This window comes from Phaeodactylum tricornutum, chromosome 9, assembly GCF_000150955.2.
Source record: "Phaeodactylum tricornutum CCAP 1055/1 chromosome 9, whole genome shotgun sequence".
Taxonomy (NCBI): domain Eukaryota; phylum Bacillariophyta; class Bacillariophyceae; order Surirellales; family Neidiaceae; genus Phaeodactylum; species Phaeodactylum tricornutum.
The window spans coordinates 706543-719948 of record NC_011677.1 but is presented as its reverse complement, the minus strand read 5'-3'; the positions used below and the strand labels follow the sequence as shown (position 1 = coordinate 719948).

General features: G+C 48.5%; 6 protein-coding genes across 6 annotated transcripts; 3 read left to right on the top strand and 3 right to left on the bottom strand.

The window, feature by feature from the left end:
• Positions 1 to 137: 137 nt before the first annotated feature.
• Positions 138 to 1183, bottom strand: PHATRDRAFT_46248 (predicted protein). The gene is made up of 2 exons (XM_002180457.1): positions 799 to 1183; positions 138 to 715 (listed from the first exon to the last, which is right to left on the bottom strand). The coding sequence occupies exons 1-2, from the start codon at positions 1108 to 1110 to the stop codon at positions 170 to 172; spliced, it is 858 nt and encodes a 285-aa protein (XP_002180493.1). The 5' UTR covers positions 1111 to 1183; the 3' UTR covers positions 138 to 169.
• Positions 1184 to 1744: 561 nt separating this feature from the next.
• SCS-alpha (ligase succinate-coa ligase) lies at positions 1745 to 2830 on the top strand (the record flags this gene model as incomplete). The annotated part of the gene is made up of 2 exons (XM_002180660.1): positions 1745 to 1816; positions 1973 to 2830. The coding sequence occupies 2 exons, from the start codon at positions 1745 to 1747 to the stop codon at positions 2828 to 2830; spliced, it is 930 nt and encodes a 309-aa protein (XP_002180696.1).
• A 136-nt stretch (positions 2831 to 2966) lies between these two features.
• Positions 2967 to 3989, bottom strand: PHATRDRAFT_36168 (predicted protein; the record flags this gene model as incomplete). Its single annotated transcript, XM_002180456.1, has 1 exon — positions 2967 to 3989. The coding sequence occupies one exon, from the start codon at positions 3987 to 3989 to the stop codon at positions 2967 to 2969; it is 1023 nt and encodes a 340-aa protein (XP_002180492.1).
• Positions 3990 to 4319: 330 nt separating this feature from the next.
• Positions 4320 to 7534, top strand: PHATRDRAFT_46246 (predicted protein; the record flags this gene model as incomplete). The annotated part of the gene is made up of 1 exon (XM_002180659.1): positions 4320 to 7534. Exon 1 carries the CDS (start codon positions 4646 to 4648, stop codon positions 7532 to 7534), a length of 2889 nt encoding a protein of 962 aa, XP_002180695.1. The 5' UTR covers positions 4320 to 4645.
• A 173-nt stretch (positions 7535 to 7707) lies between these two features.
• RBR (predicted protein) lies at positions 7708 to 11304 on the bottom strand (the record flags this gene model as incomplete). The annotated part of the gene is made up of 1 exon (XM_002180455.1): positions 7708 to 11304. The coding sequence occupies one exon, from the start codon at positions 11302 to 11304 to the stop codon at positions 7708 to 7710; it is 3597 nt and encodes a 1198-aa protein (XP_002180491.1).
• A 721-nt stretch (positions 11305 to 12025) lies between these two features.
• PHATRDRAFT_36165 (predicted protein) lies at positions 12026 to 13372 on the top strand (the record flags this gene model as incomplete). Its single annotated transcript, XM_002180658.1, has 1 exon — positions 12026 to 13372. One exon carries the CDS (start codon positions 12026 to 12028, stop codon positions 13370 to 13372), a length of 1347 nt encoding a protein of 448 aa, XP_002180694.1.
• Positions 13373 to 13406: the final 34 nt, after the last annotated feature.

The following is a 13406-nucleotide window of genomic DNA, read 5'->3' as shown; positions in this document are numbered from 1 at the left end:
GTGAGTAGACTCACTCTGGAAGATTGGAGAATGAAAATCGTCGTACAACACAATCAATGCTACTGGCCGCCGTTAGCTATGAAGTCGTGATACACTCCCACAAATATTTTCCAACAAAATAATAAGTCAATTGTATTGCGGCACGCCACGCTGATACTTAGTGTTTATGCTAAAAGACGACACCCACGCCTTTAATTTCGTGGTATTCCTTGGCCAAAACCTTGGCAAAAGTTGGCCAGATTTTGTTCTTGACCACTTGTTCGTTCGACAACGTCTTGCCTACACCGGTGGGAACTCCATCTGCACCGATAAGCAACTCTCCCGCCAAAGGCGTATCCTTCGAGATTTTGGCAGGGTCCACAAAGGTTTCTAGGTTTCCTGATGGTACTACCATGTGACGCAAAGGCAGCCACCCTTCTTTATCGTCCTGATCAAAACCTGTGTGAATCGGAAAGCGTAAATGCGGAAATCGCGGTGTAATAAAGGGTATGCCCAGACTAAAGTCGAAAATGCGCAGTTCGGGAATCACACTGTGTCCCAAGCTAATGTAATTCACGTCATTTCCAGCTTCTTGGGAAACCAATACATTGGCCTTGGTGATTTCCAAAGCCTTGGCCAAAGCTTCTTTCGCCTTCTCTCGGTCGGTGGTAGCGAGCATCGGATCCAGCGTGTACAAGACTAGGCCAGACTTGGCACAGGCGAACTGCAATACCATCTGAACACGAAAAGCAGATAGATTGGGATGACGTGTTAATTCAGTGTGATGAACGAGCTGCAATCCAGTCGCCCTTGACGTACCTGTTCGGAAAAATGTTCGGGCAACCAGGAAAGCACGACATCCCCGGGTTGCAAATTGTTTTCCATCAGACCGATCGCCAGTGCATCGGAATAGTACTGCACATGCTGCAAACTCCAGACGCGATTCTTGTGTTCGTATCGAACGACATCCAAGTGCGGATATTCCGTCGTCAAGGCTTGCAACTGCGCTCCCACGGCCGTACTCAAGGATCGGGATGCCAGTCGCGTGGTAGGTGCCAACGCACGGGACGATCGAGCCGCAAGCGTCGCGGCTCGGGACGATGCTCGACTCAACAAGGGCTTGACAAACATGACTCTTTGAAAATGAAATTGAACTGCCAAAAATGGTCCAGATTTAATTCTTCTTGGGATCCCACCACTCCGAACTGTGCTTCTGTTTTGCAACAATCACCCTTCCGTCCTTTCCCCCTTGTCTTGGAGCGTCATGGTGAGGGGTCAGGCAGACGCTGCAGCAGAAAGTCGATCGTCCGAGTGTCACATTCAGTCTGCTGATGATTCACAGTCAAGAAATCCGGGTTCGGATTTATAAATGCTTTTGACTTGTATCGACTTATTATAGTTTTACTGTAAATAATTTCCATCTCTCAAGGATTGGTGAATATCTGTCTACGCGGTACTGCATTCGATAAATAGTACTGTCGGCAACACGAAGCCGACACGATGTGGTAGTCGATGTCTTCCGAGAGCGGACTCAAAGATCCAAAAGTCCTCACAGCAGCGGGCCTTTCCATGGAACGGAAGGAAGTCCACGATCATTCCGGAAGCCTTTTCGCCTTTCTCCGAACGAGCGCAGCAGTTCGTCGGAAAAATTGCTGCAATTGTATTTTCACTTGCTGTTCAAGACGCATACAGGAGATCGTACTTCACCATGATTATTCGTCATTCTCTAGTGAAAAAGATAGCTGCACAGGCGGGTCGCCGTGAAATGTCGTCAACCGCCAAAGTGTGGGTGGATAAGAACAGTCGCGTGATCTGTCAAGGGTTCACCGGAAAACAGGTAGGTACGGTATCTGAGACGTCGGATCTGTTCAAACATTTTCGTCGTACAGTTATTGCACAACCGAGATTAGTGAATCTAATTCGTGTCTGAAAATCAGCACACGGAATCAGTCCAGCAATAAGACTTACCAAGGCGCTTCTTCTATCTCGGCAGGGAACCTTCCATTCGACGCAAGCCATTGATTACGGCACCAATATGGTTGGTGGAGTCACGCCGAAAAAAGGCGGGCAGGAGCATCTCGGTCTACCGGTATTTAACACGGTCCAAGAAGCCGTCGACGGGGTACAACCGGACGCCTCGGTTATTTACGTGCCGCCCCCCTACGCGGCCCAAGCCATTCTGGACGCGATCGAGGCCGAAATCGGACTCGTCGTCTGCATCACGGAGGGAATTCCTCAGCAAGACATGGCGCGCGTCAAACACGCCTTGCGGCTACAAGACAGGACACGCTTAATTGGACCCAATTGTCCCGGGATTATTAAACCCGGTGAATGCAAGATTGGTATCATGCCAGGGTACATTCACCGGCCTGGGAAAATCGGTGTAGTGTCGCGGTCGGGAACACTAACGTACGAAGCAGTTTGGCAAACTACGGTAACGGGACTGGGCCAGTCGACATGTGTCGGTATTGGCGGGGACCCTTTCAATGGAACCAACTTTATTGATTGCTTGGAACGTTTCACCAATGATCCCGAGACGGAAGGTATCATCATGATCGGAGAAATTGGTGGATCGGCCGAAGAAGAAGCCGCCGAATGGCTCAAGGAATACGGCGACCCCAACAAACCTGTGGTTGGCTTTATTGCTGGACTCACAGCTCCTCCGGGACGTCGTATGGGACATGCTGGTGCCATTATTGCTGGAGGAAAGGGCGGTGCGGAAGAAAAGTTCCAGGCCCTGGAGTCTGCTGGAGTTCACGTGTCGCGCTCTCCAGCTCGTCTCGGAGCCACCATGCTCGAAGCCATGGGACTGGAAGCGCCGGAAACTCCGCTTGAGCCGCAAAGTGCTTGAACTGAGGTATAACGCATGCCAGTAAGGCAAGTTGGAAAAACATAAATAGTGAGCATTGTACGTTTGTTTTCACCCATTAATAGCAAAGGTACAAGTTGTGGAATTTAATGCCATGGACTTAAGATACTGCTGTAGACTAGTTGGCACCATCTCTGGCCGTTGCCAAGCCAGCTTGAGGCTTGAAGGATTGATATTGAACTTGCTGAGTGATTCCGGCACCATCCTCATTGCCGCGGTCATCGCCCATTGATGTCTCGTAATCGATACACGTAAGGGATGCGGTCGCAATTTTTAGATTGACCATTTTGTCCGTCGGAATACCGAGCGCGTCGGACAGCACACAGCGTGTGACTTGCAAGTGACTCACCACACAGGCGGACGTTCCGGGTTGCAGGGCTTGCAGTACAGCATCTCGAGCTTTAAGGACGCGGGCTTTGAGTGCGTTGTAGGATTCTCCATTATCTGGTGTCACCAATTCGTCGCAGGCGTCGAATCGGCGCATGAAATCGTCACCAATTTCTTCCTTGGTTTTTCCACACCAATCACCGCGATCCAGTTCCTTGAATCCGTCCAAAACTTTGACGGATTCTAAGCCTTCTTTGCTTCCGTCACTTTGCGCCAATGCAACTTGTTCAGCTCCGTAAATGGCGCGAGATAAGGGACTGCTAAAGACGTGGGAAAGTCGGGTATTCTCTTTGAGATATTTACCAGCTGCGCGGGCTTCGGCTTGTCCAAGTTCCGAAAGGGGCACGTCCATGGCTCCGTAGTACACGGGACGATCGCCTCCAGGGTTGACAACTTCCCCGTGACGCACCCAAAAGATACGTTTGGCGGTCGATGACACTGGTGGCAAGTCGGGAAGATTGTCGTTTTCCGTGAGACGAATCGGAGAGGATGTTGACGACATTGCGAGCGTAGAAGAAACTTGAGCTGTATTCGTCCAAGCGGCAGCACCGGAAGCCCAACGGAATGTGTAAATGAAAGAAATCAGGGGAGCGCACGACCGAATGATCATACTCTGAAACGATCTCACAAACTGTCGAGAGAAGCAACCTGCAACATGTACATTGGGCGATTGTCGCAGTAGAAGCAAAGTGGGATCCACGGAAAGAGAGTGACAGGACCTAATTGGAAGAATCAGACCTTTTGCTTGTTTCATAGTCAACGCGTGCAATAAGATAGGCGTTACTTATTTCGTACAGGGGGAATAAAAAGCACAACGACCCGTTTCAGTAAAGGGTTGGCGTGAAACACGTGATACAGTTGTAGTAGACACACTATTGACATGGCATATATAAAAAATACGATCTACGTTTCGATTGGTTCTCAACGTCTGCAAACCCCCTAGCTTAAAGTTTGACTGACTGTGAGGAGATTCCCATGTTCACTGTCAACTCCAGACTCTCCACGACTTCGCGGGCGACAGTTTGGGCTTGGAAGCGAAAGGTGGACACGATGATACACAACTGAAAAATGTGCAGAGCCATTGAACAGTCACCTAAGCTGCCATTACGCCTATCAAAGAAATTTGACGTTCAACTTAGATTACACTAGGCGCATGCTCCTGCATTACACTGCAGACTTGGTCAGCACTAGCTGTCTCCTAGGCGCATACTACGAGTTTGCTGGATACAGTCTATGGATCTTCGGTCCCCGGACATTGGAAGGCAAGATCGATTTGACAAACAAGCAGTTTCGGTAGACCAAAAGCGGATTCGATACAAGTGCAACAGCCATTCAAGCCAAAGACTATAGAGATTTTGTTCGCGACTTTTAAAGCATTCCGGAGAGAAAATAGCATTGCTGACTGCTGGAATGATGGCGCCTACGCACCCGCCTTCTGGTGAAACGCAAAATCCTTGGCCGCCACCTGAGAATGCTGATGGCGACATGAGTACACCAAAAGACTTCGCGCTGTCCTCACCAGAGCACCACGATTTTGATCCTTTTGATTCATTTGACAATATGGAGGATTTGATGTCCTTTGGCTCGCCATCTCGTGGAATCTCCACTGATTTAATATCAGATCTACGCCCGTCAGCAATAGATGGTGGATTTGATGATGGGGAGAACGATCCTGCCGATTGGAGGCTGCACAATACCGTTAACGCGGTGCACATGGAGTTGCAGGAAAACGCTAAATTGCCGACGTTCAACTGGCACGTCGATCGGAAGGGTTCTAGCCAACCAGCCGAATCGCGGAGGTATGGGGGACGCCACAAAAATAATCGAGATATTGAGTCTTCCGACCTTCCTCCTACTGTGAATTTGACAGAAATGTTTTTGAAAACACCTCATCGAGCCTCGATGAACGCAGTCTATTCTCATGCTGGAGTCTTGTCCATGGATACCACCACGGCTGGGTTCCTGTATGGCTCGCAGACAACGGCGATGAGCGAAGCACGGCCAAGCATTTTAAACGAAACACAACAAGAAATAAAGCATTCTTATCCACATCATTCTTTGGAAGAGGAACAAGATAAACTGGACGAGCTGATAGCGGAAGTCGCACCGACACCGCTTTCAGAAATTTGTCGCCGCCATGAGGATTATGCAGCGCATCATCTACCGCCTACGACCGAGACCAGTTCGAGCGCGAACATAAGCAACAACTCGCGGAACAGCCAATACTACAACACCTACGGAGGTCGATCAAACCAGCTACCAATTCCGACAAAAAACGCCAGTCCCCCCTTAACACCCATTGCCGCTACAACCGATACAATAAAACGCTCTTGCAGCAACACGGTAGAGGAACATGTAAGTTTGAGCACAAAAGCTGTGCTAGCAGCCTCTGGCGCAACAGACGCGACAATAAGTCAGGCACTGGCAACGGCAGCTGCGATCGTATCTTCTTCCAAAGAAAAGGCTGTCACACCAAGACAACAGGTGGAGTCATCCGCTCCGTCTTTTGGAGTAACGCATCGCAATACACTTGCACCCGACTCGCACGGCCAAGCTCACAGCTTCCCCCGTGGTGCGATTCAGCATGCATCAATGCAGAAAGCGCAGTACGGATTCGGGAACAATCACGTAATTCCGGCAGTTCCTCATCCACCAAAGCACAAGAAAAGCTCAGCTTCTTCAACTCGCTTAAAAACTGAATCGCCTGCTCCCTCTTCACATGCGAGTAACGACGGTAACGCTGGTGTAGCTTACGAGCGCAAAAAGCAAAGGGCCAAGGATGCACGGATAAAATTAAACGACGCGATCGAAAAGCTGTCGGTTGCCATCAACTTGGCCGGTACACAGTCTAAACAGCGTCTCTCGCAATGGAAGGCTGCAGCAGCGATATCCGACACTGTTACATCTTCTGCATGTCTAGATATTATGGTGGAAGGAATGGAGATGGCAGAGTCAGCCAAAAAATGGGATCGGCCGAGTTTTGTGGGGTCGGCGGCTGTTCTGATTCAAAACTTGAATTCGCAATGTGAAGCGCTTATGAAAGAGCTTATGGAAGTATACGAGCACCGCGGCATAAATGGCGGCGTTCAGATAGAGAAAAATTCATTATCGAGCCAAAACCGTGACAAGTGTCTCTCAGCTGCTGAGCCACTGTCAACTTCTCCCACTGACTCAAAGCCACATTTGGACGGTCCGGTACGGACTCCAGATTGTGATGTGCTTGAGAAGAGACCGGCTAAGAATTCGACCTACGGGGACTCCTCGGATCAACTGAATGCCAAAAGACAAAAAACCGATTATACCGTGTCATTGCTGGAACCTTCCAGAAGCAGCATTGCATGCTCAATGAGAACCATCGATGCACAATCTGATTCGTCAAAGACGAATGTTGCGCAAGCTCCGACTGGCAACAGTACCAGGGTATCGGATTCGAACGAAAGCTATCGAAGTTCAGCGAATATTACCTATGAAGGCAATTTTTGGGACTTTGATAGCTTATTGGGGACCATGGCTTCCTTCCTTGATCCACTCTCTTTGGTGAGGTCTCAGCTCGTCTCCCGAAGATGGAATGAATCGGCAATTTTTTCGAAGAATGAATATTGGGAACGGTTGGCTACGGAGAGGTTTGGCTTTTATAGTGTCAGGCAATGGCGTGCTCGAATGGAAGATGAAGACACGCATGTCACTGCGCCTAGCAAAACATTATATCGTGTCATGGACAATGCCAATGTTATGCCACATTTCTATCATGATGGTATGTTCTTACTTGGTGAAGCGCGGTTACCGGGCAAAGTTAGTGCTTGGACTTTTCTCGTGGAAAGAAGTAACGGAGAGACCTTGCGAAGCGTCATGCGTAACGCCGCATCTCAAACAGATGGGTTGTATACTTCACTGCCAATCGTTGAGCTGCGAACTGTGATTCAGAACACGGGCGTTACTGGTGAACCTATTCTGATTCGTGAGCAAATTCAGACCGTGGACGCGTCAACTCGGCGTCGTGGCGAAGAAATGACAGAAGTCGATTGGGACGAGCGTTTTAAAAAGAGAGTGTCGGAGCTTGATGGTACGGCATACCAGTCCAAGACTGTGACGACTGCGTTCGCAATAGGGGAATTGTGTCGTCTCAAGCTATTCGAATCTGCTGTAGTTGAGTCATACATACATGCGAGGGGCTGCTCAACGACATCCAAATTTTTGCAAAGAGCAAATTTTACAAAGGTCCTCGTTGGACTGAGCTCAGGGGTAACGATTCCGTTAGTGATACCATTTCCTAGAGATGCAACGCATCTGCACCACTAAGGCTAAACGATGCGCACTAAGGCTGCTGTCAAAAATGCATCGCTTGTAAATGTAGCCAACGGCCTCCGAAAACTAGCAGAGAAAGTATCTGTAACGGCTTGTCCGTATATGTTTTTAATTAGAGTGTAACGGAGGGACAAACAACTTTCACTTCAGATCGGTGAATTGCTTCCTTACGAATGTAAACGAATTTCGCGTGAACCCTCAGGCTCCTTTTTGTTCCCATGTGCTTCGGCTGCTATTATCGGAGGACTTCCCTTGTCCACACTTATCCATGAGCTTGCTTCGTTTGCTGTTAAAAGCGCTTTCGCATCCATCTTTCCAAAGTGTAGCAGAGCATGCGGAGTCGGAGACTGAGACATCGTTGCTGAAGTTTTCTGTGATTTTCTCGGTGGTGCCTCCACATCCATTTCCAGGACTTTGACAATCTCGCTTGTGCGTACTTTAAGAGACTTGCTCTTTAGCAAATGCGCTTTCATCGAGGGAACGAAAATTCGGTTGTATAGTAGAATGACGTTGCCAACCTCAGTCGCGGCCTTGTCTGGGTTAACTTTGATATGCCGTACAATTCGTTGGCACGTCACATCTCCGAGTTCCCGACCTCGCACCGTGACATATGCGTCGATTATGCGAGCGAACGTAATTTCTGGTTTGTAGCGGACCGTCTTCGTGATACCGTACACAGCACACAGAATCCAGTGATCCAAATGTCTATCGTACAGTAAATGCACATTGTTCCGAAGAAAGTACCGAAAGGTAACCCAAATCTGAGTCACAATTGGCAAGATGGAAGGGATCGCGAGTTCCTTGCATATGATTTGAATTCGGTGAAAGGAAATCTTTAGTATTTTGCGCACAATGTACGAAGCTGTCTTGTAATCAGTGTAGTCGCTGTGCTCTGTCGAAGGGTATATCGGCTTTTTGGTTTCACCCTGAGTTAGGTCATATAGCTCTTCCTTCAAGACGGGTGCCAAAACTTGTGGCGGCCATAGGCAAACATCCCCCTTCCGCGACTTTTCCTTTAGTTCTTCGATCTGATCTGGAAATGTATCTTCAAACTTGGGATCGCGTACCCAAATTAATGAATCAAGTATTTTCAGTTCAGTCGCTTGCATATATTTCCTCACGAGCGCAGGTAGCGCAAATATCAACGGCGAACCTAAATGTCCACGAGCAGTATCTGTCGTCAAAGCCCGAACAAAGGATTCTGAAATTTTGACGTACTCGGCTGGATTGATGTCAGTCATCTGCATGATTGCAAACACTTGGAGACCTTGTAACGACGGACTCGGCTGGAGCTTCTGCGTTGCACCAACTGCATGGATGGTTGCGTTTATGCAACAAGCCAATATTGAACGGTGAAAGACATCGTCCAAGACCAATCTTGGGTGAGCCTTAGTCTTTAGCCGTTTGCTCTCGTTGTATAAAATAGCTTCCAACGCATGATAGTACAAAGCTGTCACTGCCTTACACAATTCTTTGTCGGCCGTCAAATCGCCTTGAACTTGAAAGACACCAGCTTCCGGCTGCATTGCTACCACCACTGGGGCGACTCGCGATCGCTTTTCAGCCAAGTTCTCTTTAGTCAAACGCAAGAGCGTTTTGTTGAGAACGGGAAGGACAATGTCGGGCCAAGCTTGCTTGCTATCAGGCGATCGAATCGATTCCTCTAGTAAGACGCTGAGTTTAGTACTTGGTTTCACAACATCCAAGCACAACAGCGAAACGGACCATTCGTTCAATTCCATTGAGTCGGTCACTGTGGTTGGTGTAACAAATCTCGGTAGGATAAGAGAATCCGACAACTTTGCTTCCATCATGGCCGGAGCATCTGTATAGGTCGATCTGTCTTGTGCCGCCACAGCTGTAAACTGATGTTCCTCTTCATTCACCACTCGATCCAATCGGGGACATAAGTGTTCCAAGGTACCGTTGCTTCTACTGTTCTCAATCAACGAAGCCTCATCCAAGTACGCCACGGATTCTACACGAACTTTTCCCCGTTGGAATATATGCAACACTGCCTTTTCGTAAAAGACATTCAAGATCGTGGGCAAATACCATATGAGCGCTCGAGGTCGTGGAAAACTTACTCTCAAGTTTTTTAAAAATAATGAGTTTGACATCGGTGGCGGGTCCTGCTCCGTACCAGAAAAGATCTGTGTCATTGGCGGCGGACTAGAAAGCACATTGTTAAAACCAGCAACAAGATGCAGCTGTAAAAATTCAATTTGCGACATTAATTCATCCGAATCCACATCCTGACCCATCTTGCGCGGACCCACGGTTGCCCATCTGGTGAAGGCGGCTTCAACATTAACGGTGTCCAACACAGCTCTCCAAAGATCCATCTTAGCACCGCTAATCGCATGTGTCAGGATGGCGTCCACGGCACGTTGTGCCGGATTGTCCAGGAGTTTGCGCTTTTTTGACTCTGATGGTTCAAGACTATTCTCGCCGTTGCTTTCAATGGGTATTTCAATGACCACCTCATCAAGAACAACAGGGTCGTCCATGTCGTTAGTCGGAGATAAACAAGGTAGAGATACGAAAAGTAAAATCGCTGCAGCACTCAGCACGAGGCGTTGCCGACGCGAAACCGGGGTATCTGAACTTATGTCCCGCGATTGCAACGAGGCGGCCCCGGCACAGGAAAACATCCACACTAAAAGCTGAACACGTTCCAGTTGAGAAGGTGACCACGGTCCATCGTCATCACTATCTTCATCACGCTCGTCGTCTAAACCGGCAATATAGGGTGATAGATTAAGAGACTCGAGTAAACGAACCAATGAGGGTCGGGGCGCAATAACACGGTCCCAGATAAAACAAAAATCGTAGTAAGCTTCTAAAGTTGCCACGATACGGTTCGACATCCAAGCTAACACTTGGGTTGCAAAAAAGTGAAACTTATCGTGATCCCCCGATGGCAGAACCTTGTCCCACAGTAAGTGTAACTTCCTAATCCATCCTGTCGCATCCTTTTGGGCCAATGTTCCTTCCAATTCGGTCCGTGATGCTTGCAACCAATTCATGACGTACCCAACAATTTGTATCACAGACCAGGTTGCCAATCGTGGGGGCAACACTTCGTACACAAGGCCGAGATCGGTAGCGGCATGGCTCAAACACCTCACCACATTGGGGGACAACTTCAATCTAGCCGGCGGGATAGTTCCTGCCAATCCTTTATCATTAGAAAAGATTGGTGATTTTTTACTGAAGCAGTTGGGTGAAGTAGAAGCGGCTGTAAGATTCAGAATAACGTTGGGTGTTGTGATACTTGCTCCCACTGGTGGTTCAGGTGCTGTGGGCACGATGATGGCACCAGAAGCTTCTGGTATATTTCTGGGAGGCGGATTAGCCTTCTTCGATTCCTTTTGAGGAGGAGGAGGAGGAGTTGTCGCAGCAGGAAGAGTCGCAGCGGGTTGATTTGAGTGTCGTTGTTCGAAAGTGAGAATAAGCCGAGACAGCAATAAGGCGGCGGCAATTTCTCCTCCCGGCGATAGTGGATACGTCGAACTGATTTCGTGCGGCAACGAAGGTACTGACGGTTCAGCGGACATCGCACTGTTGCCAAATAAAGATCCGTGGTTTTTTTCTCTTTCGTCGGTTCTGCTCATACCGGAGTTGACCTGCAAGAAACCGTGTACTTCTTGAAAGACGTCCTTATCCACACGCATCAATCGTACGCAGGTATCCCGCAAGGCTGGCGTGAGTGCACTGGAATTAGAAGCCTCCGAGAGCGATTTCTTCTTTAGCGAAGCCATGGTGTGTAGACCAAGTCGACTCTTTTTTTTTAAAGAGCTAGAACTCGATGTGTATATTCGCTGTTAGTTACAGAGAGCTCTCCAATGTACAAGTGCGCGGATGACTCGAAACCGGACAGACGAAAATGTGAGACTGCTTACACTTTTGGGTGTTTTCCGCTATGGATCAGCCAACGCATAAACGGAAAGTATTTTCTTCCGATCACAAAACCAATCGTTGTGGCGATCTTGCGCTCTGGTGTTGGTTTCTGCTGCAGGTAAATTTGTTCCAAAGACAGCACATCGCCGTAGTTCGTAATGTTGATCGTGGGCTTTAGACGCGAGACTAAGGCGGTAGCTCCCGCGGCGACAGAAATCCGGACGAAACCCGCAGATATGCTCTATTGTGTCCAGTATGCTAAATAATATGGAAATCCAATAAATATAATTCGTCGAAATTAGTGTCGTACATTATCCTTGCCAGTAAGTGTTACTATTAGCGCCAGGTTTCACTGGCGTCGACGTTTGTCCATCAAATCTTCAATTCACAGTCATCACGATGTGTCATGTTTGTATTCACCGTCAGTCAGAGGAATTACTACTTCTCATATGCATACGGAGACACCCGGTGTCTTCGAGGGTTCCATAATTGATTGCCAAGAGACTTCTATCGGCGATCCAACACAACTTCTGCGAGCTTTCCTCGGAATGGTTGTGCGAGATGGATTGGGTTGGAGATAACATGCGAAAGGCTCTGGAGCGGCGCATACAGACCGGAAAACTAAGACAGCTTCCCTCCCTTGGTACTTTCACAAACGATTCTACGAAGCATGCGTTGCCCACAGGGAAAGTGGTTGATTTTTCTAGCAACGACTATCTGGGATTGGCGCACAGTACGACTCAACACAAGCTGGTTCAAAGGACTTACAACGACCTCTTCGCAGAACGACCACACGACGAAACCGAAGCGCCCTACGCAACACGGGCCGTACTCGGCGCAACCGGATCGCGATTACTATCCGGTGATAGTGGTATGTTTCATGATCTCGAGTCAAAATTGGCTCTACTGCACCGTCGAGAAGCCGCACTATTGTGTAATTCGGGATACGATGCCAACCTGACCATGGTGTCCTGTTTGCCATGTCGCATCATTGTCTATGATGAATACATTCATAACTCACTGCATATGGGGATTCGCTTGTGGCAACAACAGTCATTGACAAACAGTGCGGCAGACCAACAAAGCACTTTGCGTAAACAAACGTTTTCCTTTCGTCACAACAATGTCGAAGATTTGCGAAGCGTTTTGGACTCGATTGTACAAGATGCTCCTGAAATCGTCATTTTAGCTGAAAGCGTCTACAGTATGGACGGTGATGTCGCGCCGCTACACTCCTTGCTTGATGTGGCCTTAGAGTGCAATGCCAGTGTCGTCGTAGACGAAGCACACGGTTTGGGTGTTTTCGGTTTTCGGGGCTTGGGTGTACTATCGAAGGAACATCAAACACTCAACAGCCACCCTGCGTTACTTGCTTCCATCTATACCTTCGGAAAGGCTGCTGGTTGTCATGGGGCTGTTATCTGTGGCAGTACAATCTTGAAATCTTACCTTTTAAACTTTGGATACCCTGTAATTTATTCCACATCCTTGCCGATGCATTCGCTCGTATCCATCGATTGCGCCTACGACACGATGGCGAGTACTCGCGGCGATTCGTTGCGCACTCATCTATTTCAACTGGTGCAGGTGTTTCGATCACTGCTGTTATCGGCACTGAATCTTCATGGAGCCTCTCGCACCGACCTTGCTTTGTCACCGTCAACATCACCAATCCAGGCGTTGCTTATTCCAGGCAACGCGACTTGTGCCGCCATATGCGACACCGTTCACCAGCTGTCACGTCAGCAGTTGCGTTTGTATCCCATCAAGTCTCCGACCGTGCCAGTCGGTCAAGAGCGTATTCGTATCGTTTTACACTCACACAATTGCACTTCAGAAGTGCAGTGGTTGGTACAACTTCTGACTCAAGCTCTGCAATCGCATGGCTTGTTGAAGACAGGTCCCAGCTCTATACTCGCTAAGCTATAGTAGGATTTCATTCGACTTGACTACGAGTACAGAC

Bases quoted from the DNA above. Each gene is read 5' to 3' on its own strand.
- PHATRDRAFT_46248 (XM_002180457.1), bottom strand. From the start codon at position 1,110: ATGTTTGTCAAGCCCTTGTTGAGTCGAGCATCGTCCCGAGCCGCGACG. The intron at 716-798 runs GTACGTCAAGGG...TTTCGTGTTCAG, and splicing joins CCGAACATTTTTCCGAACAG to ATGGTATTGCAGTTCGCCTG.